Consider the following 23,631-nt stretch of genomic DNA (forward strand, 5'->3'; position numbering starts at 1 on the left):
ACATGGTGCCATGAAACAAGAAGATAACTATTCTACCCCTGATAATATGGCTATAGATCCTAGACTTCAAGATAACAGGCCTGAGACTGGACAGCAACTGCTTCAAAAACTACTTAGGACAAAGAATCAGCTTGGAGCTCAACGGACACCTGATGGCATCCACAATGAAATTAATGGGCACATAAACAATAAATTGGCAATGCTGGAACAAAAGCTTCAAGGGACACCTCAAAACATGGAGGATTTGCAATCTCTTACTAAAAGACCCCCTTTGCCTAAGCCCAAACGTACAAATAAAGTAACCAGTGGGCCCAATGCAAGAAAAAAGACCAAGAAGGATGAACTAGGGAAAAGCCCAGAAGCTCTCATGAAACAGCTGAAACAGGTACTGATTATACCACACCACATTACCAGTGTTTGATTGGCATGAGATCTGTTTTCTATTAATGTTATTGTTGACATTTCAGGGCTTGTCTCTGCTGCCTCTGATGGAGCCATCCATAACCACAAGCCTAGATCTTTTTGCTCCTTTTGGGAGCAGTCTACCCAATGGTAAAGCCCAGCTGAAAGGATCATTTGGAAATGCAGTACTGGACAATGTCCCAGACTACTATTCTCAGCTACTTACAAAGGTAGGGCCATGAATTTCTAACCACTTTTTTCACTTAAATGCTCATAATACAGAGTTTTCAGCTGTGTTTTTGTGCACTCTTGTATTTTCAGAGTAACCTTAGCAACCCTCCTACACCTCCATCATCTCTGCCTCCCACACCTCCTCCTTCAGTACAGCACAAGCTGCCAAATGGGATGACCACTGGGGAGGAGCTTTCAAAGTGTAAAGAGGCAGATGCTGCTGTAGAGCCAATGGGTAAATACATCTAACTGTAACCTTAAATATGATGTATGTGGATGTTAAAGTCTGTGTTCTTTATAGACACCACGTCTGAAGCAGTTAAGAGTGTCGACATTCTGGCAGCTCTTCCTACTCCACCACACAACCAGAACGAAGACATCAGGTAAAAGCGAACACTTGAACTCAAAGTTTTGGATTTATTTCAGCATTTGGTCAAATGAAAAATGTTCAACAGAATGGAAAGTGATGATGAAGATGCACCAGAAAGCATTATTCCAGCATCATCCCCAGAGAGTAATGTAGGAGAAGGAACAACACGGTTCCCTCAGCTCAAAGAGCCCAAGGAGGAAGAGACTGAAAGGGCTATATCTCCCATTATTCCTCTCATCCCTCGTACACCTATACCAGGTATGCATTTACTTACAGTATCTTTTAAATTACATTTTCTTTCTGATTAACATACACATCTCTTAAAGAATTTCAAGAAAATAAACCACTTACTGATGACAAGGTTCTTTCTACATCAAACCATCTAAACAGACCAAAAAGTAATGAAGTGTCTGTCACCTTCACACTGTCCTCTGCAGCTGCAAAGGTAGCTAACGCAAGAAAAGACAAACATTTTATTCTAAAATGTTCTGTTTAAAACGTAAAGCATCTTTTTCCTCAGAAACTCAACCATGTGATGATGGCCATGGCTCAGCTCCTAAGCATCCGGATGCCGGGGTCTTATGAGGTGACTTTTCCTCCTCAAAACCTGGATTTTGATGGGTCCAGTAAGGCACAAGGACAGCCAGGTAATAGACATTCAAGGTGTTGACTTATGACTTATGTTAGGAATATTATGATCTTGACTGAAATGGGTCCACATATTGTGTGTTTCTACAGGTTTCCCTGGTGCCCTCTGTGTAAAGAACAATGCCACACCTAATCCAGATGAATGGCTCAGGCAGTTTGATGTATCGCTTCCCGGCTGTACACTCAAGAAACACGTGGACATACTTTCACTCATAAAACAGGTATCATTAGATCTCTGTACCTGTGTATGTTTTAATATATACATAATCATGTTTTTGATAATTTAATGTACAACTTTAAAAAGAGCATGATGCCATGGTGCATTTCCCATACTTGTATACTAGAGTTTTTAATTACAATCTCTGCACTGTTTGTTTGTGCTTTGTTCTGTAGGACTTTGCGGAAAATGAGGATAAGCCAGCACTACACTATTACACAACAAACGTGAATGATTTGGATGTTAGGCACCTTCCTGTTATTCCAGTTGAGGAATCTCCACCTCCGTCGCCTCCTCTTCCAGACGAAGAAGAACCTTCTGCCCCAGAAGCAGTTTGTGAAACAGTTCCACCTAAAACCTCTCGTCCTTCCTCTCCCTCTGTGCAAGAAGAAGTAAAGGTCAAGACTGAGCCAGAGCAAGAAGATGGAGCTTCACAACCCAAAGCCTTAGAATCTGAAAGTGCTTCAGTTTCTCCTTCAGTCACACTTAGTGGTGCATCTGCTGAAGACTCACTAAAGATTACAGCTTATTCTAAGGAGGAGGATATGAGCACTGACTCAGCTGAGCCTGAAAAAGATGCTCCTAATGCCTTGGAGTCTTCCCCAAAATCCATGAAGCAACGCAGATCGCTCTCGCCTGAACCGGAGGTAGTCCAACCAAAAGTGAAGAAATGGAAAGGGATTAGATGGAAGCGTCTTCAGTTTGTCATCACAATCCGTAAGGGTGGCTCCAAGAAGGAGAGCAGCCGTGAAGTTTCAGAGCTGATGGAGCGACTGCGCATCACTTTTAGACCAGAGAAACTCCCTCGCGACAAACGCAAATGTTGCTTTTGTCACGACGAAGGCGATGGGGCCACGGATGGGCCGGGGCGCTTGCTTAACATTGATGTGGATTTGTGGGTACATCTGAATTGTGCTCTGTGGTCTACTGAGGTCTATGAAACACAAGGAGGAGCACTCATCAATGTAGAGGTAGCCCTGCGCCGAGGTCTGCGTACCCTCTGTGCCTACTGCCAGAAAACTGGTGCCACTAACAGCTGCAACAGACTGCGCTGCCCTAATGTCTATCATTTTGCCTGTGCGATCCGAGCACGCTGCATGTTCTTCAAGGACAAGACCATGTTGTGCACACAGCACAAGCTGAAGGGCCCCAGTGAGGACGAGCTCAGCACGTTTGCTGTGTTGAGGAGGGTCTACATTGAGCGTGATGAAGTGAAACAGATTGCCAGTATCCTGCAGCGAGGAGACCGAATCCATTTGTTCAGAGTCGGAGGTCTGATCTTCCATGCTGTTGGTCAGCTGCTTCCATCACAGATGCCCCTTTTCCACTCTCCCACTGCCATTTTCCCTGTGGGCTATGAGGCTACGCGCATCTACTGGAGCACACGGGTGCCTAACAAACGCTGCAGGTACCGCTGTCGGATCAACGAGGATAACGGCCGGCCTCTTTTTGAGGTGCGAGTTCTGGAGCACGGCATGGAGGATCTGCACTACCGTGACAGCTCTCCAGAGGGTAAGACTTTGGCTCACGCAATGTCAGTATTTAACAGTGATCAAACAGATCAGTGACTCCAGTTGTCCATTTGTGGTGACAGGAATTTGGAGCAGAGTGGTTCAGCAAGTGGCCAAACTTCGAGAGGAGTCTTCTATGCTGAAGCTGTTCACAGAACACATAAAAGGAGAAGAAATGTACGGACTCACCATCAATGCTGTGATGCGCATCACTGAATCAGTAAGTAAAAAAGAGGCTCTAACCTGCGACCAGAATGTAGCCTTCCTGCTCTTAGTCCATATATAATATTTAAATGACTTTGTTGTGTAGTTGCCTGGAGTGGAGAGCTGCCAAAGTTACCAGTTCCGTTATGGGCGTCACCCTCTCATGGAGCTCCCCCTCATGATCAATCCCAGTGGCTGTGCCCGCTCTGAGCCCAAAGTCACTGCCCAGTGCAAGAGGTATACAGGCATTTAAATGACTCTGGATTTGACATAATAGATAAATTTAGCATTATGAGGAAATACTTAATTTTACTGTTATCTTTATAAGGCCCCACACGCTGAATAGCACCAGTGTTTCGAAAGCCTACCAGAGCACTTTCACTGGGGAACTCAACACACCATACAGCAAACAGTTTGTTCATTCTAAATCATCCCAGTACCGTCGCCTGAAGACAGAGTGGAAGAACAACGTTTACCTGGCCCGATCCCGAATCCAGGGCCTCGGATTATACGCTGCAAAGGATTTGGAAAAGCACACCATGGTCATTGAATACATTGGCACGGTTATACGCAATGAGGTGGCCAATCGTAGGGAAAAGATATACGAGTCTCAGGTAAAACAAGCTCTACAATTTATGTTATCACAGGCATTGGATGAACCTTGTGCGTGTGCTGGAAGTCCTTAATTAAATAAATTATTTTGTGTCTCAGAATCGTGGCATTTACATGTTCCGCATCAACAATGAACAGGTCATTGATGCCACTCTGACGGGTGGCCCAGCTCGGTAAGTCTGGAGATCAGTTCATTAGCGATTAGAAATTCTAAACTGTTTAATATAATGCCCTTGTTTCCTGTCCAGCTATGTCAACCACTCCTGTGCCCCCAACTGTGTGGCAGAGGTGGTAACGTTTGACAAGGAAGATAAGATCATCATCATTTCCAGCCGAAAGATTCCAAAGGGAGAAGAGGTTTGTGATCCTGCTTTTTGACATGATTTTATTAAGGTCTTAAATATGAATGTGTTTGTGTTCTCTTTACTACAGCTGACGTATGATTACCAGTTTGATTTTGAGGATGATCAGCACAAAATCCCTTGTCATTGTGGAGCCTGGAATTGCAGAAAGTGGATGAACTAAAAGTATTCCCCTCCAAAGGTGCCAGAACCATGTGCGCCAAAGCCTTTGGTTCCATCTTAGCCAGTGTATAAGCTGAAAGATGTGGAGGTGATGCGGCCTCCACCAGTGAAAGACTAAAGCAGTGACCCCTGTAGCCAAAGGTATGAAGAGCATTAATCAATAAAGCAACAAACCCTCACAACAGAGGCATGTCAGCCAACAACTCTCTCCTCCTTGACTATTTTCAATAAGCTTACAACAATCCTCAACATCTACCAAATGATCCTGACCTTCTGATATCAACCCTCATACTACAGAGCTCAGCTGGAGCTGCGACAAAAAGCCATGTTCAAATACTGAGAATGAACTTGATACATTTTTATGTTTTGAGACGGACCTATTTCCTGCTCTTTTACACTTTATCCTCACCTCCTTGAAAGGCACTTTCCCATCAACTCATCAATGAAGACAACATGGATATTATTGGCTCGCTAGACAATCAGGACGTGGCTCTGCATTTGAGCTGCAAATGATTGATGGAAAAAGATGATTATTAAATTGGAGATGTTTTGTTCTATGGCTCAAGTTGTTCTGACTGTGTGGAGTCCCTAAGGTGGGTTAGTGTGACCCTGTCTACCTCATTGATTTAACGGGAAGTGGCTGCTTTGAATAATAACTGTTAACTGCTACTGTGGAGGGGGGGGTGTTTTTATGGGCTTAGCCTTCTCGGACAAGCAGGGAAACTTAAGCAGCAGGTTTGCTCTGTCTACTCTATGCTGATGACGATTTACAATAATGAGCCAACGTAATTATTATTCATGAATTATTTATACAGAAGAAATATATGACCGTTTTGATAAAAAAAGAAAATCACAATCAGCTTAGCAGGTGTCGTGTATGCCTCCAAATCATGGACATTTCTGTTTTTCTTTAAGCGTTTTTTAGCCGTGCTCTTAGCTGTGTGAAAGCACAATAACCACCGTGTAGTTCCTTGTAGTTGTACATACTGAGCAAGCGGCTTTCAGATCTCACTTCTAGGACTAGTTTCTTCTCGAAATGCACATTTGCTTTTGCTTCACGTTCAAGCTCCACTGCTGCCTCCAGCGCAGTGGACCAATGACTACTTTATATCCCACTGCTAACACTTTGAATCATGTTTCTTCCTCTGTAATATTTAGTGGACTGTTGATAACTTTACTGTAGTAGGTCTTTCTCTGTCAGAGCGCAGCCTGCTGTCTTTACACCCCTCGAGCGAGTTTTTCTTCTGCTGGAACTGTCCCGTGAGGCTGGGCAGATGGCAGGGAAAGACTTATTGAAAAAAGGGCATTTGTTTCACCTCTATGTAAAAATGAATGAAATGTCTTTAAAGGGAGCTTTACTTAAAACTCCAGTAACCGAACTACTTTTCTCCCTCTTCCCCTAACCTGAAACCTCACTATTATTAAATGCAAATTGTACAAACTGTATATATGGTATATGCATCAGGGGGTAGCAACTCTTTATCCAGCCCCTTTGTAATCAAAAAGTCAAGAGTAGATGACATCAGAAGAAACAACCACTGGATATCATTTTAACAAAGTTGAAGCTGTATATAAATATAAATATGTGTAAATGGCAAACTAATATCTTTATGTATATGAATCAGAGTGTTTTTGCATTGACCTGTTTTCTATTAGTGTTTTTGCTAAAAGCCCTCAGATAGGTTTGTTAAAATATGTTCTCTTGAATCAGTCCAGACGCGGCTGAGGGCAATATGAGGAGCGTTTATTACACACAATTCACTTCTTTCTTACAGCAGTACTTTGGTGCATAGCATCTCTATTTATGTAATATTGTTTGTGTTTTATTTATACTACTGCTTGTTGATTATCAAAACCTGTCCCTTTATTGGTCGCAATCAGAATCATGTACTCTTGAATGGAAAACCCTGGACTCCTTATACTTCGTAGTGCTTTTGGTTTGAATCTATATTTTCCCTATAGAAGTGAATGTGCTGGTAAACCTTGTGAACCTGGCTTCCTGTATGTTGTATGATGTTAACTCCATACTTAACCTGGTTATGAATTGCACTCTCAGACTATATTGGAGAACTTCTCTGAAGTGGTAGTATACAAAGCAGTGAAATATATATATATTTTTGGTATGTTTCTATTTCAAGGGAAGACCATGAGACATTATCCCAACTCACTGGATTTTAACCTGAATTTTTAAAGGTTGCTAAATCTTAATTTAAGTTCTCTGCATATCTTATAATTTAATAAAGTTTTGCTCAAATTTAATTTTTTTAACCTCACATACTTTTTAAAAAGATATTGCATCTGTACAGCAGAGATACTTTTAGGGAATATGAATAAATATAATGTTCATTTTTATTGTATGTGGCATGTTTTGTATGGATATTATTTTGAATTGTACATATTTTTGGAGAACGCCAGAGGGTGCATCTCTTTATATACAGCTTTCCACTCTCCTCCCTGCCATCCTATTTCTTTGTCTGCTTTTGTTTCTTGTAAAGGAAAATAAAATGCATTTTAAATAAGTTACTATACTCATTTATATAAATATGGTCTACTTTCTTTGGCAGCTGATCTGAACACTGTTAGAGTGTAGTTTATTTGAACTGACACTACAGACAACATTCTACATCTGCTGATTCAATAGCAAACCAGTGGATTATTTATAGATTGTAAATGAGCTGATAATTTGTGTTTAAAAGTAAAATTTGTATTACTATCCCTTCTTTTCCACATTAAACTACTTTTTTTTTTTTTTAACCAACACCATTATCACTGATAACTTCAGCAGTACTTGTTAATAAACAGATGAAAACATGTTAGGAAAAATGATTTATTGTATATCTATGTACAAACTACCAGTGATTTTGAAACCTTTACCTATAAACTAGATGTAAGATGGTTTTATGCCAAAGTAAATACAGAGATGGCGCGTTTGACGATTTTGGTTACATATCTGCAGTCTCCCATTTTACACCACTATTTTCAGCAAGCCCTCATTACAGCAGCATCATCTCTGGGCTACCTTGTGAACAACTGAAAACAATGGTAGAAATAAAATTATTAATGGAGTTGATGAGTTCAATGAGCCAGTGTTTTGAGACAATAAATGGGTACTTTTTACACAGCGTGAACAGAAAAATAAAATAAAATTTAAAGATCTATATATGGACGTAACAGTACATAGCCCAATATTGTCTTTTGTAATCTCATCTGCAAATATGATAAAATAAAAACATGCAGATTGATTGTACAGTATCTGAAACTACAAATATCCAGTAGCCTTGATTAAATATAGTCAAATACCAATGGGCAGTGTCAGGATTCACAACTTCATCCCAAAAATTCCAGTGTCAATGAGATGTTTACACAGAAGACATTTACAGATGATAAAAAGGACTCAAAATAGATTACACAAAATAACATGGACATTTATGTGGGCATGTCAGTAGTACCACTGTATCTCCAAATGAATAGAGTTACAATAATCCAGCAGATTTTCACAGATAAAAATCATTTCTGAGTACCATTCGAGCAACATCGATTTCCACACATTAGCTGGGAACCTCTTATAATGTTTAGACTTTAAAAAAAAATAGATTTAATAAAGCATGAACATAGATTGAATTTAGGCTTAGCAACTACCTTACTACCCTAACCCCTTAATGAACAGTTTTGAATCTTAATTATGAATGAAGTCTTAAGTGTTAATGCTTTATTAAGGCTAATTAAAGTGTAACCCTTTATCTTGTGACACAAAAATGGAAAGTGGAAGTTGTAAAAAATCTTAGAGTGTATTTAACAAAATAAACATTTTAAAAAAGGTCATATCGTTGCTTTTTTTTTTTTTTTTTACTCCTCTTCATTGTGCATGACAATTTGTAACCACTGGGAGAATTTCCACATTCGAAACCTTCTGACAAACTACTAAAGAACAGAAGGCATGAGAAAACTACAAAAGTACAATTTATATCACAACTTGGGCATCTTCTCTCACAGTGTTCATCAAAAATCAAAAATATATCAACAAATAAATAAAACTCAACAATCCCGTAATAATCCCTGCCAAATTTTGGACTAAAAACACCAGGAGCACATCCATGGTCGCAATACCTGACATAAGAAATCTCACATATCAACAAGGAAGCTACAATAGAGTGCAACTATTCAGCGTTCATAGGATTTTTCAAAGAAGCATAATCGGGCGGTTCATGCTTAAGTTACAGAGAGTAGAGAAATCGGTCTATAGAACTACAGCCTATTCCAGGAAACATGCTAGGAGTCCCCACATCGTTTAAACAGACAACTACACGCTAACAGTTCATCCAACCCCCCTCCCACCTGCACACTCACAGCCACAAAATGCAATAATGAAACTAAACTTGGGGAAAAAAAAAAAAAAGATTGTGGGATGCTTTCTGAGAGGTAAAAATAACAACAACGTTCAATCACTGTACAGTAATAAAACTCCTGCCATGATGCAATTAAAAACAATATTAAACAGTAGTAATGCTGTAGTGGCCTATGGAGAAGGGGCAATGAAAACAAACAGGACGTCCCGAGTAGGAGATGACGGTCAGTAGTTTTGGCTAAAAAGGTGAGGTAGGCCTTGTCACAACTCGGAGTGTGGCTGTAGTTAAACTGGCAGGTTTTTGTCATGTAGAGTCTGTATTTAGTAGTGTATTGTTTTCATATAGAGTGTTGAGCGTCTCTAGAGCTCTTTGTACAGTTCACATCTTTACATCCTCCTCTATGCTGAGCTGGGACAGAGTTTTCTTAATGCGCAGAGCAGTCAGACGTGCTGCTCCGTTGGCATACCAGCACTCCCTCATGATCTTGCCCATAACACGAAGTGACTAAAACGAGAAATAAAGGAAATCAGGGTCATTTTAATATAACACAGCATGGTGACTTAAGTTGAAGTAAAAGATTACAGTAGTCAAATTGACCTCATAGCTCTGCCACCAGTTGGGCACGTTAGGCCGGAGTTTCTGGTCACACACCACTTTCCTCATCTCCTCTATGGATGGGTCTGAGGGCACCAGGTCGTAGTATGGAAGCTGGTACTCTTCGTGAATACCTCCAGCATTGCAGCGCCGAGCAATCTCCCAGTAGACCAAACCCAGCGCATAGATGTCCGCACATTTGAAAGAATCAAAGTGTTTCATGTTTATGGTTTCATCTAGAACCTCTGGAGCCATATACCTAAAGGAAGAGAAGATTGGTGAATGTGGTTATATAGGACTCTTGACATGTATACAGTGAAGCACTAAGCACAGTTAGGCGATATGTGAGTGGAGGTTAGAGGAACCATACCTCTTCGTCCCCACACGCTGGTTTGGAGCTATATCGATTGTGTCTGTGATGGACTCGTGACGAACTGCCAAACCAAGGTCAGCTATGGCGCACATACCATTCTTCTTTACCAGGATATTTTTAGACTTGAGGTCCCTATGAGCGATGCCGGGCTTACCTGTATGGTACACAGTGGCATTAACAGATAAATAAGTTGTCTGCTCGTAGAGTGAGACTGGTTAAATTAGCCTCTTTAAGAAAAAAGCCCATCTCACCCTGAGTGCCAAGGATTTCCATGTGAAGATGTGCCAGGCCGCTGGCAGCAGACAGAGCCAGCTTAATCATGCCCTCTATCGTGACGGAGTAACGATTCAGATAATCGAAGAGAGAGCCATGCTCATGATAGTCTGATACCAGCCATAGCTGGGTCCATGTGCCATTGTCTGTAAGGTAGAAATTCATATTTAGAATAGGAGTGATAACAGTCTAACAGTTGGGTAAACAGCCTTTACCTTTATTATCTGCTGCAATAAAGCCCAAGATGTTCTCGTGTCGCAGCATGATTGTCTGGTAGATTTCTGCTTCTCTGAACCAGGAGCGCTCCTCTCTGGATGAGAAGATTTTCACAGCTACATCTCCTCCTCTCCACTTCCCCCTCCACACCTCTCCAAACCTCCCCTTCCCGATAATCTCCTGAAGCACGATTGTCCTGGCCACTGTGCGCTGCACAAACAGGGGTAGGCCTGTAGGGGGCAGTGGAGACAAACAAACGTTACTACTTAATTTAACACAAAAAACTGACTCAACCACTATCAAACACAGAGATGAGATACTGTAGAAAATGTACAAGCCAATTAAAACTTTTATTTAATATTGGCATTTGTTTTAGTCAAAATTAAACCTCATTCTGATTCGCTAATGTTTTAAAAAACAAAATTACTTCAACATGAAGACTGAACTTTATTGAGTATAAACTGCCAAGATAATAAAAATAGTTGAGTCATGATGTATTTATGTCCCCAGGAGAGCACCCTCCCCCCATGGTGAGCTATAATTCACTTAAACACTACGAGCAGCAACTAATAAACTTTAGTATGTTGCTGCGGCTTGGGCTGTAACATTAATCACCACCAAATCAAAAGTGTAAATTGCTAACACTGCAATTATTTAACAGCATTTCCATAAACAACCAAATAAGCTATATTATAATGCATTAAACCTGCTAAGCTTGTTGTTAAGACCTCTACCTCTGAAATGTATGGTTCTTGTATTTTTTAACACTTCTTATTTTAATCTTTTAATGCTTGTGGGATGTTTTTATAATGTGCACTCTGAACTAAATTAAAATATAAATTGCACAATTGCCATTGCACTTGTTCAGGCTCTGACCTGAGCCGGAGCCGGAGGTGGACATGTCGTAGATGAGGTCTTGCAGGGTCTTGTCCTTGGCCAGGTACAGGTGCTCACAGGAGGGGTCCTCCAGCTCCAGGCGCTGCCTGTGATTGTACGCCCTCTGCTGGTACTGGAACAGAAACACGCCCACCATCAGCAGCACACTCAGCAGGAACACCGGCCCTGCGATCACTGCTACCAGCTCCACTGGACCCCACGAGCTGCTGCCACTGCTCGACCAGGCTGCCTTGGTAGGAACTACAGGGCAATCCAGACAGAAAAGAGAAATATGTGAGTACAATAATAAAAAGATGCTGAAGTATGTCTCAAGAAGTAAATTATTATTTAAATGCCGTAGTTCCACAGTAGTAAATTGAAGGTGGCTGTTAATATAAAAATAAATTACATGTTTTAAAACTGAAGTTTACATGCCTATATATGGTCCAGTTTTAAGCACAAATGTATTATTCAAATAAAATATTTTTACAGCATAGATCAGATTTTTGAATAGCCATGGCACCATACAATTCTTTTTGCAAACCAAACTAAAAACAACATGATATACGTTGTGCTTGGACTGACCGGGGACCTTGAGATCGATGCTATTGCAGTAGTCGCTGTAGCAGCAGTGGGTATTGAGTAGCCCCTCTGCACTGAGGCAGTAGAAGGGCTGTCCTGGGGGCACCAGGTTGTCCCGGTTGATGCAGATGCGCACGTGCTGCTCTTTGCCCTGGTTGTAGTATGTGGAGGCCATGCAGGCGCCATCTGTCTCACACTCATACCCTGTCTTCTCACAGGTTGTGCAGTTACATCGCAGGGCTGCAACAGAGAGAGAGAGAAAGAGATATTCAAGTAAGTCCTTATTCTGATTGGCTCCTATAGGGGGCGACACAACCCAATAACCCCAAGGCATGACAAAATTTGATGCTGTGCACAGTTTCAGTGGTATGTGTGACTCTCATACACAGAGCTCAGACAGTCAGGAAACAGGATCCTCCACTGCAGATGAACCCAAACACACTGAAGAGGAGGAAGAGGAGGAGGGGGAGCTGCCCGCAGGGAGTCACACGGAACCTGACCAGAACCTAAGTCCCATTGCAAAGCTCCCTCTGCCCCTGCTCCTGTCCTGCCCTTGCTCCTGTCCTGCCCTTGCTCCTGTCCTGCCCTTGCTCCTGTCCTGCCCTTGCTCCTGTCCTGCCCTTGCTCCTGTCCTGCCCTTGCTCCTGTCCTGCCCCTGCTCCTGTCCTGCCCTTGCTCCTGTCCTGCTGCCCTGCTCCTGTCCTGCCTGCTCCTGTCCTGCCCCTGCTCCTGCCCTCCTGCCTCCTGCTCTGTCCTGCCCCTGCTCCTGTCCTGCCCCTGCTCCTGTCCTGCCCCTGCTCCTGTCCTGCCCCTGCTCCTGTCCTGCCCCTGCTTCTGTCCTGCCCCTGCTCCTGTCCTGCCTCTGCTCCTCTTCTTTACACCGACATTGTTTAATGAGACTGGAGCTGTAGTGAACACCTCGCTCTAGTGCAGGGACCCATTAAAGCGCCCACAAAGATCTCCCACTGTTGAGTAATAAAACTACAGCAGTCAATTTGACACAGTGAAATGAGGAAACGAGGCCCTCAGAAAATGAAGTTGATAAATTCGTCTTTATTTTTTTTCAAATTGAAGTCACTGCAGCTGATCAAAGTGACTATGGGCTTTAGGTGATGTTATTCACTTTGCATGTGACTTATGAAAGTATCCAGAGCATGATGATGATGATACTTCACAATTAATAAGGTATGACCAAGTAATGTCCTCTGTAAACATCAAATTATGTCTGTCTTTCAGGGGAACTTATTTTTAGATAGTGTGTATACTTTAATATTTCAGTCAAACAAATGATAATGCTCCTGGACTATAAAAATATTACTCCAGATTTTAAAAACACAGAAACTGTATATCTAAATCTAAATTATACATCATGCATGGTTCAAATCATTTATGATCTGCCAAACTACATGTGGCCGTATAACCCTGGGAACAACAAACAGCAAACTGATTCAATTTACTCCCAAATGCAATTTGGACCATCACACACATGCTTTTCATTTGGAGTTAGGCCAGCACAGAAAGGCCACCACCAGCGCTGCGTACCATTGGCTGCCCGGGTGCGGAACAGTGGGTTCACATGGGAAAGTGAACAGAGCTCAATGACAAACTGTGCTGCTGCTGATGACAGAGTGTGAATGAAGCGTGACAGGCTCTGAGCTGATCCTGCGCCCAAACAAATGAGACCTCTCACGACTAATCGCTGTGAAGACAAGACCAATGTACCGAGAATGCTCCTGGAGGAGGCATGCAGCATAGACCAAAGTCAATCCTGATTTTACAGAAAAGAAAAACAGAAAACAATGTGTGAGAACAGAGATTTAAAGGAAAGAGGGAGGATTGGGATGCTAATCGAAGGCTTTTCCCATGGAGCTTTTTAAACCTCATTAACAAAAATGTGCCATAGATCAAAAGTCTGTATAAAGTGTTGGTGATTGAATGTTTATCCATTGTGCTTGACAAAATGAATATAATTTTTCCTTTCCACATGAACAGTTGAACAGATGAACAGTTTAGATGTTGATTCTGTAAATTGCCAAATGGTAACTATATGCTATATGATTTTTAAAAAAGCATTCTCTAGAATTAGAAAACTACCGTAAGTTTATCAGACTAAAAAGTATGTTATTGGTCAACTCTGTATATTTGCACCCTGATTTGTTCCTAGCGTTCTTTCACAATGCATATTACTTGACTTACTGCAAAGCCACGACACTGCTAAACAATTCAACACAGGATCCAGGATTACACCACACATGCAAAATTCTAGTGGACCACAGAGAATGTTGTCAGACAGGAGTCTCTCCAACATGGGATGGCAGAGTGGTTTTGGACTTTATTAAAATATACGTGTGGACGTAGCTCCCTTAGTTATCAGTAGAAAAGCGGGACCTGTTTTCAGTGGTTTTAAATTTAATGGCCATGCCGCAACAGGAGACCGGCAGAACTGTGTGGAGGGTGTCCAAACTCCACTTGGCTCTTTTAGAGGAATTTCCTGCAGATTACACAGAGGTGAGCAGCCAGAGGTCCATAATGAGACAAAAACAACCCCCTGCCCTGCACTGTGGCAGCTTTAATAGTCTGCACTGATGTCATCTTTTTATTTACCCCGTTCCTGTAATTCACACTGCCCCCCCACCCCTGCACGGTGTAACAGGACTGAGGTTACTGGTTCTGAGCCAAACAAATCAATTCTTTGAGAGGAAGAGTCTAGACAGAAGCCATTTTGATCAATCCATCTCCAAAGTAAGAGTGATGTTTTCACAAACTGCTGAGGGAAGGTTGTGCACACCGCACTCACGTTACAGCCAAAATGTCTGGGGGATGTAGTGTACCTCCTCTTACTTTCAGATGTTTCTTCTGGTGCTTTAAAGCCCTTCTTCATCTCCACAGAGCTGATAAGAGCAGAATGTAGGCCGTATATCATAGGCCATGTGTGGTGAGACAGATGGTGCGCAGACACCGCTCACATAGAACTAAACATGGCCCAGATCACACTCAGTTCCTCTCGGGAGGCCTCAGAGGTTTGTGGTCCACCAAAGTTTGGTCTGTGGCAAACAAACGGTTTCACTAAAGACTACCTTCCTGTACAACGGGGACATTTATTTTACTTAACTTTTTACCATTTCCCTTTTGTGTGATCTGGTCAAATATCTGGTCATCGTACACTGAAGTCACTTTACCTGCCATTTTATGAATGAATGTCTAATGAACATACATATCCACACATTTGTACCCTTAGGGTCACTCTACTTACATATCATCTTTACGCCTTTTGCATTTCTTTATAAAGTGCTACTTAATGTTCTAGTTAAATCTGGGCAAAAGTCTGTTTTTAATAGTTAATTATCTAGGTTTTTGATTGCATATAATTTTTTTTCCTGCTGTTCTTGAACTTTGAGTTGCAAACGCTGGAATTTCCCAATAGCAGAGCAAATAAGGATTATTTTATGAACATCATCATTTTCAAACGTTTTCATTAACCAAATCCTTGATGGGGCACATTTATCAAATCACGAAAGCAAGAGGGGGAAAAAAATAATAATCATCCCATGAACAAAAACAAGCAAGCAAGTATATTATGTATAGCAAGCTAAATATTGTAAACAAATACAGTTTCAAAAGGTCAACACTTGCTTGGACGTTGTGAATATGACTCAACTTGATAAAATGGCCTAAAATACTCTTCAAGACCCTGGCCAGCATGCTTTTAGTCAAATGAGCAGCCTCAGTTTGTCCAGCACTTGACAATTCACTGAAGGAGACTGGGGTGGTTTTTGACTGAACTCTCTGCTTGTATCCACATAATTGGTGGTCTTACACTGGTCCTTTGTGTGGAGATTAAGACGACATGAGGAGGGATTGGACTCAACTCAGAGGGGAGTGTGAATGGGGGGGGGGTACACTTGGGGCAGAGTGGGGGAGGGGTGTGGCTGTGACGGGACAGCCAGAGTTTCGGGGGTCTGTTGCCGTCGTTGTAGACCAGACAGTTGGTGGGAGGGGCTGGCCCCAAACTGTGCATGGGACAATACTGCAGGGAGGGGCGAGACACACACACACACACACAGCTCCAGGCATGAGGGGGCTAGCATGAGTGACCAGCTGCGATCGTCATTAAAACTCAGTCTAGACTTTGACTTATGGTGGGGGGTCCCACAGGAAAGGGAGGAGAGAAGGGAGAGACAAATATGGCAGCTACCAGTGTCAAGTTCCTTTCATTCCTGTTCAAGTTAGGGCAAGAAACACAGACTACATGAGTGAGAAAGGGATTAATGGAACAATGTTGCCAAAACCAGTGTCACCTTACGTCAGACCTAAAGTGCAAACCACAAAAGTGTCCGTTCAGCCACATTTTCTTCTTGATCGAAACAACACAATTAGCCTACACAAGATATTAAGTATGAATGAAAAGACAAAATGGGTTGGTGAAGTAGTAGATACATAGTTTAAATTGGGAAAACCGTTACATAATGTTGTAATGTACAAGTAAAAGTAAATGTACACATCACTACTTCTGTATATGAAATGTGTAAAATGCAGCCAGTTCTTGGTTTCATGCAGACAACTCTAAACTAAAACTAATCAGCAATGTTGTGTCACAAAGGGCACCCAAATCTCACTGGCCTATAACTGACCAGTCATAAAACTTTATGACTGGTTTCTAGTGTTTTTAGTTTCTAGTGTACATGAGAGATGTAAAAAAAAAAAAAAAAAAGTTATACAAATGTTATCTAAATAGATAATATTTAAAACATTAACAGTGACATTTTGAGTCTGTTTCGTCCAGATAAGTCTGTCTATCACAATTTACATTGCAACCCTACTTAAAACCCTGATCTATGCCAGCTGTTCAAGGAGGACTCATCGCTGAGCCCACAGCACTGGCCAGCAGGAGGTTTACTCTGGAAAAGCCTCTGGTGAGTGGGCTTCTGCAGACAGACCCGGCACCATTACCAAAATGTACTGGCTGAAATTAGATCCATACAAATGCCAGACTGAGAGCTGATCAAGACAAGTAGACGCCACTAGACTCACACACACCACACTCACATACTACTACTGCTGCTATGGCCTAATCAATGGTGGGGAGAGGAGCAAAGTCATTACCTGCGTCTGCTGCTCAGGGTCAGATTACTGATTTGATTCTGAAAGGAGGTCTTTGGGGAACGCACTGCCTCTTCAGACTCTCTCTAGCAAACCACGAGCCCCCAGGCTACAGCCCATCCTGTCTGCTGTCTGCGTCAGCCTGTCCCAGGACACTGGATCAGGTGTTGGCCAAGACTTCTAGGTTAAGTACAAGTGGAAGTTATGAATTTCAAAAACACTCAAATTATTAGGACTAAATATATCTTTTTGGTACAATTTTTGTACATATTACAACTTAAAAGCCATGTAAAAAGTTAAATACCTCATAATTTCCATTGCTTGTTGACAGTCCAGTATTTGAACAAATAATCACCATTTCAATGGGCATTGGCTTTGCCCACCGTAAAGGTGCTCTGTAACTTTTCTAGAGAAAGGCAAAGCAGCCACATGTCTACATGTTATTGCTTTGCCTGGAATGTCCAGTATATGGCATTTAACTTATCCATTTTCACACACACAAGCAGAGGACACCACCTGCCCAAGTTGCCTGTTAATTTGTGGCTGGTTCACAGTATAAATCAATGTTTTTCAAGGCATAAATAAAAACAGCAAGATATGCTTAATGCCATACTGTGGAAAACCTAGACATAGCAATATCGTCATGGAGATAACCAGGTGCTGGACATCTAAAGTTAATCTCTATTGAGCAATTGTGGAGACCATTTTTACTTGATGGCCCCGTAATAGCACCTTTATCAAGTACATGCTTTAGTATTCCTCCACTCCTGCTCTCATAACCTTAATATTACTTGAATAGCAGCTACAGAATGCAGTTCATGTGCTGTGTAAGCCAATATATGGTCCATGTGACTGGATTAAAAGCCCTTTAGAGGCATTAGCAGATCAGAAGTACGTGCTTACTTATAAGTTTGATCGAGGAGATGCAGACATATGGGTAACTTTACACTGTTTTATTTAAGACACACAGTCAGGTATACTGCTGCCGGGAAATCTGCCTTATTTTGTTTGGATATTTTGCGTTTCAATGTGTTGTTTAGTAACTGTGGCGATATTAGCAACACAACAAGTCTAAAGCCAGATTCTTTAAAAAAAAACCAAAAAAAAACAGAGCGCCATTTCATGACTAACTCTTGGTCTCCTGCGGCATGCAATTTTCATACCACACTGTGAAAGACTATATAGTCTAAATTAACAAGCCTCTGTTACGGACAATACCTCCACTGAGCAGGGTGGGAGGGACTGGAATAACCCGATTTAACCCACAAATATTAATACATGCGTTACGCTTGAACTTCTTTCAAAGCAGACCATTGTTCAGTAATTATTAAAAAGCACTTGATAAAAGTATAGGTTGTGCTGGTAAGGAGGGAATAATGAGGCTGAGTAAGTCGGATCGACATTCCAGCAGCAGAAGCTCAAAACCAAATCAAACAGACACGGAATGGCAGCAGGGTGTCGTGTTCGGCCCTATAGACGCGCCCTTACTGCCACCGGATCTATGCTCTGCATGGGACAAACTGCCCTGCTCCTGTCCAGAAGCTACTACAGAAAACACATATTCTACTTCATCATTTGTGCAGAGAAGTGTAATGAGATTAATAAAAAAAAACTTTTATGTAGTACAGCCTTCCAACTTTGATAAGTTTGGTTCAGTTACTATGTACTGAGGAAATCTTTCATCCTGCTTTAGCCAGGTTTTAGACTCTGTGGTGGTTAAGTTTTATGTTTAGTTTGTGATCTATGGTTTAAAATTTTTGTTGAATATTAAACTGAACCAACTTTGTACCTGATGATTGACAAATTCTTTATATAAATGGAATCACTTGTCTTACTTTAACTGAACTTTGGTTGGAGTTGGTTGGTTTTATATCATAGATAGAATTCTGTTAATTTTAACAAAAGTGAAAGGTGAAAAGGGATTTTGTGAACTGTACTATAACAATAATAAAATATGGGACAATGCCCTTTTTGCCATCCAATTATCTTTTATAAAACTACAAATTTTATATGATATTCTACACACATTTATCAAGTTACAAAGATGGCAAATGTATTATCTTATTAAAATATCCCTCTGTATCCCTACATTTGTATGTCTGAGACGACTTGAGAGGACCAGGGGGAGGAGCTGGCGTAACTGCTGGGATGATCGGTGGTCTAACAACAGTAATGACGAGAAGGTCAGACAGAGGGTACACTGTCTGCTGCCCACATTTAGGGCCCAGGGCAGAAGAGGCCATCAACAACAAAAGAACAGACCTGACCCGAACTGCACTCTGCACCAGTTCAACCATGTTTGTCAACATCATACATTAAAGATTTAGCGTGCTCAGAATTGAGATACTGATTCTTGATATCTGGACAAACCCTTGGACCATACCAATATATAAAAAGAAAAACTAACTACATTTTTGAAATTTGGCTAAACAACATTAGAAATAGTCTGTTATTTTTTACTGTAAAAAATTTGGTTTGTGGTATAGGCCTACATGACTAAAAATGAGGTTGCTCTGGGCTTTAATAAATAAAGTCTTCCAACATTATTTAGTGGCAGCTCTATTAAAGCTCATATGTTTACCTAATTGAAACAGGCCTAGACAAGTGCATTTGCAAAACAGTACTTTCTCCTTTGAATCAGAGCCAGCTGGACCTCTTCCTCCCCCTCTCCTCCTCCCTCCTTCTCTCCCTCGGTTAAAACACACACCTTTGAACCCAATAAGGTTCACGGTTTCCCTGTACATTCCCTGGCTCTGTTCTGAGGGGCAGGTGCGCACAAGTCTTACTGCAAAAGAGCCGGGGCTTCCTCCTCAGCACATCAGATTCAATATTAAACAGAACTCGAGGCTTGGCTCTGGTACAAACAAGCAGAGTGTTGTTTCCAATTGGCAATGATACCTTTGAACCATGACAGAAAGACTGTGGAAGATCCCAGCAGATGTGGATCGTGAGAGTAGGTCGACACAATATATATATATATATATATATATATATATATATATATATATATATATAAAACCAAGTCTACAAAAAAAACAGCTATTGTAGCACCATTTCATACTACTTCATCATACATGGCTGAAGAAAAAGTTCTATTCAGCTTTTTTTTGTATCCAATATTTACTGCTCTTTTAAGAAGCCCCACCGCATAACTTTTTAGGCAGAAAAGTTATGCCATTGTTTTGGATGAAAAACACAGAAAAACCTGATTCCTTACTGTAAATTGACTAGCATATCAGTGACCTATTTGGCCTGGTGGGGGGCCTCTACCCACTCGTGTAGCTAGTTCTGAAGTATAGTTTTAACACAGTTTCTGTGGAATCTTGCAGGTGATGTTCAACCTCTATAAGGTTACATGGTATTGCTCACAATAAAAATAAAACACTTCATACTAAGAAAACTAAATAAAACATTTTGGGGTATAACTGCAGAAAAGAAATGCCCACCATGAGACAGTACACTGTCACAGTGAATGTGGCATACATAGTGCATACTGAGTTGAAGCAGGTCTGTTGAACAGAAGGCCCAGAGAAAGGGGAGGATGGGGCTAAGTCATGGTCATGCCCTCCCTCACAGTGCTGGGGCCACACGGCTGGATCAGATTTCTGATGCTGTGTAGAACAGCAGAGCGAGGCCTGCAGCACCACAACAATGACAATGGCCGCTCCTTGTGAGGTCATCAACACGTGACACTCACCAACTCACAGACGAGTTGTTTGTCACCCTTATTCACACTGAGAAGGCCTGGGTGCAGAAGACTTCTGGTTGGTCGGGTTTACACCTCCCTGTATAATCCATTCCAGAGTAAAGTGAGGCTGAACCATTATGAAAATGGATCCAATTGTGATTTGTTTCTCTAACAAGCATTTTGCAATTAGATTTCAATAGTAAAATCATGATTCTTCATAGTTAAACAAAGTGAAAATATTAAGGCTAACAACAAAATCACTATTTGTAGACATAACTGACAAGGAACGAGGACAGAAAGTGTAAGGCAATATGAATATTATGAGTACATAATGTTACATAAAAGCTACATTTTGTTTTTTTGTCCATTTGTAATTTTCAGCACTCCATCAGCTGTCAGCCCCACCCCACCTCACAGTCTACTGACAGTGGAACCAACAAACTGGACACTGAGGTGTGACCACTGCCCACAACTTCCTCTGGTAAATATGACTGCAAGACAGGTCAAATATACCGAAGGTTAAAGGTTAATTCATGATACAGTTCACATTACAATGTTTATTGGAGGAAACGGCTCATTTCCACTATGGGTTTTAATCAATTGACTATGCGATTTATCATCCCTTCAAGTTTATAGTTAAAATAGAATTTGGACCAATATTTGATCTAATATCTGATAACTGTACAACACTGATGGATCCCAAAATTATGCCCTTCTTAAAATGTCTTCTTAATTTAAATTTTTTGGTCACATGACAATGAGGCGCAGCTATAATTCAATAATAGTTTATTTAAGACGGGCAAATGTAGGGACCAAGTTCAGAGGAGCAGATGCCCGTCTGAATGTGGAGCTGGCCGTCAGCTGCTTCAGCAGACGGGCTGAAGCGTTGGAGACCGGGCGCCTCAAAAGACCCCGCATGCCACATTTCCATCACAATGAACCCAGACTTCAACTCTGACTCCTGTCTGGGCGACTCAATGCTCGGCTGTTTTCACCCTGTGCCAGTATTCACTTTCAGCTGGAGGCCACAGAGCAACCTTTTCACAGCTCACAAATGGGGAGCACTGAAGGAGCTGCCCCTGTTTACCCCAAATACACATTTCATAGAGAAAACAAACACATCTACACAACAGCATTCACTGGCTCTTCCCTCTCATTGGCAGCATGGAAACGTGTGGCAACAGCATGTGAATAAACTGTAAGTGACCACATCGCAGCCAGCGATCATTACAGCGACTTGCACCCGGGCCATCCAGAGATAAGCAAGCCGAGGAGGATTGTTTAGTAAATATGGTAGCAGCGGAGAGATAACTACAGTAACAACAAAGCAGCGCGCACTTGCCACTTGCTATATCGCTCAACAAACCACAACAAGAGACGCACTGAAATGCCCTTAATTGAAACAGATTTCTACTCTGTGATGAACTTTGAATAGTTTGTTGGCTGTTAGCTTACGAGGTATAGCTGGCACCTAGACACAAACAACCACCATGTTGTTGTTGTGGTTGTGCTACTTTACGACGTTCAAGTGCAGACATTCAAAACGTATCGTGTTGGCAGTACAAATGCATCACAAACATGGCACAAAACTATTAAATCTAAACATTGGATATGCCCTACGAATAATGAATGTTTTGAGGTCGACGCTAGCTAGACTTTGCTAGCCAAATCCCTACGCCGCCGCGCCATGACGCGGAGCGACAACAGGCGATGCCCAGTTCAGGAAAACACACCGAGACAAAAGCCGGAGAGGTGATCATATTAAAACTTACCATCACCTACAGCCACCAACCCGAGAAGGGCCACCAGTGCTAGAGCAGAGTGTCTCAAAGCCATTTCTTCTGAAATCCCATCTCTCCACAATGAAAAGCGAAGTGAGTCGTTATCAAGAACGAGCAGATACTCAACCACAGTCCGACCGCACACACACCGCGCACCGCCACTCCGCCAGTCATCCAGCCAGGCGAGTGACGTGTTTAAAGGGGCGTGAGTGCGCGCAGGGGGCGGGCCGCTGCACTAACACTGTGTCCCCGGGTCAAGGGCTGCTTTTATGGACCATAACGCCTATACAGCGTCCTGAATTTCCCCGTAAAACACCACAGCTGAAGGAATCACAAAAACAAAGGCACATGAAGTTCACCTGTTCATTTTTTAATCACCAGTGTGCCCTCTTTATCTTAATTTAAAAACTGTCTGTGTACCCTCTGTGGGCCATGACCACGCCTTTTATGTTTTTGTCGTTATTTATTAATGTAGGCTTTCGCAAACTGGTGCAGTTTGGTAAGGTTACTCTTATAATAATAAACCTTTTCAGTCCTTTAAAAACTAGAATTGTCTAGTTGGGCCTTTGCAGATTTTACATAAGGAGGCCTATTAGATTTCACCAACGCTAACCACTGGAATAGCTAATATCTATTACAAACCAGATTATTTATGTCTGTGATGCTTTGTTTTAGCAGGTTAGGATAGGAACTTTTCTTCACTGGAACAAAATATAAATAATCTACCCTATAGGCCTAGTTGATATTCCAGATCATATATATATATATATATATATATGTGTGTGTGTGTGTGTGTGTGTGTGTACAGTCAAGCCCAAAATTATTCATACCCATGACAAATTTTGACTTAAAGTGTTACGGAAAAAATAAATAAATTCTCAGCTTTTATTTACATTTGAACGAAAAGTGGCATATCCACAATTATGTAAACTGTCAGAGTCTATGGAAAAATCCAAAGTTCTGTAACATTCCAAACCATTCTAAAACTTCCTAATTACCCTGATTCATTGGGAAGAGCTGTTTTAAGCAACTGAACAGGTGAAAAACAGTAGGTCTTTGCATTTGGTTTGTGAACAGTCATGG

At 41.6% G+C, this 23,631-nt stretch overlaps 2 protein-coding genes across 2 annotated transcripts; one reads left to right on the forward strand and one right to left on the reverse strand.

The window, feature by feature from the left end:
- Nucleotides 1-6: 6 nt before the first annotated feature.
- On the forward strand, nucleotides 7-7,261 carry LOC129410500 (histone-lysine N-methyltransferase 2D-like). Its single transcript, XM_055158806.1, has 15 exons — nucleotides 7-385; nucleotides 468-632; nucleotides 724-868; nucleotides 935-1,016; nucleotides 1,089-1,261; nucleotides 1,330-1,448; nucleotides 1,524-1,650; nucleotides 1,742-1,872; nucleotides 2,045-3,380; nucleotides 3,463-3,599; nucleotides 3,690-3,820; nucleotides 3,912-4,197; nucleotides 4,295-4,368; nucleotides 4,444-4,552; nucleotides 4,628-7,261. Exons 1-15 carry the CDS (start codon nucleotides 11-13, stop codon nucleotides 4,718-4,720), a joined length of 3,483 nt encoding a protein of 1,160 aa, XP_055014781.1. The 5' UTR covers nucleotides 7-10; the 3' UTR covers nucleotides 4,721-7,261.
- Nucleotides 7,262-7,532: 271 nt separating this feature from the next.
- LOC110164558 (activin receptor type-1B-like) lies at nucleotides 7,533-22,710 on the reverse strand. The gene is made up of 8 exons (XM_020929615.2): nucleotides 22,540-22,710; nucleotides 11,983-12,219; nucleotides 11,398-11,658; nucleotides 10,521-10,751; nucleotides 10,284-10,451; nucleotides 10,030-10,186; nucleotides 9,663-9,918; nucleotides 7,533-9,569 (listed from the first exon to the last, which is right to left on the reverse strand). Exons 1-8 carry the CDS (start codon nucleotides 22,601-22,603, stop codon nucleotides 9,444-9,446), a joined length of 1,500 nt encoding a protein of 499 aa, XP_020785274.2. The 5' UTR covers nucleotides 22,604-22,710; the 3' UTR covers nucleotides 7,533-9,443.
- Between the last annotated feature and the right edge of the window lie 921 nt (nucleotides 22,711-23,631).

This window comes from Boleophthalmus pectinirostris, unplaced genomic scaffold, assembly GCF_026225935.1.
Source record: "Boleophthalmus pectinirostris isolate CB_2022bp ecotype Guang Dong unplaced genomic scaffold, ASM2622593v1 HiC_scaffold_222, whole genome shotgun sequence".
Lineage (NCBI taxonomy): Eukaryota > Metazoa > Chordata > Actinopteri > Gobiiformes > Gobiidae > Boleophthalmus > Boleophthalmus pectinirostris.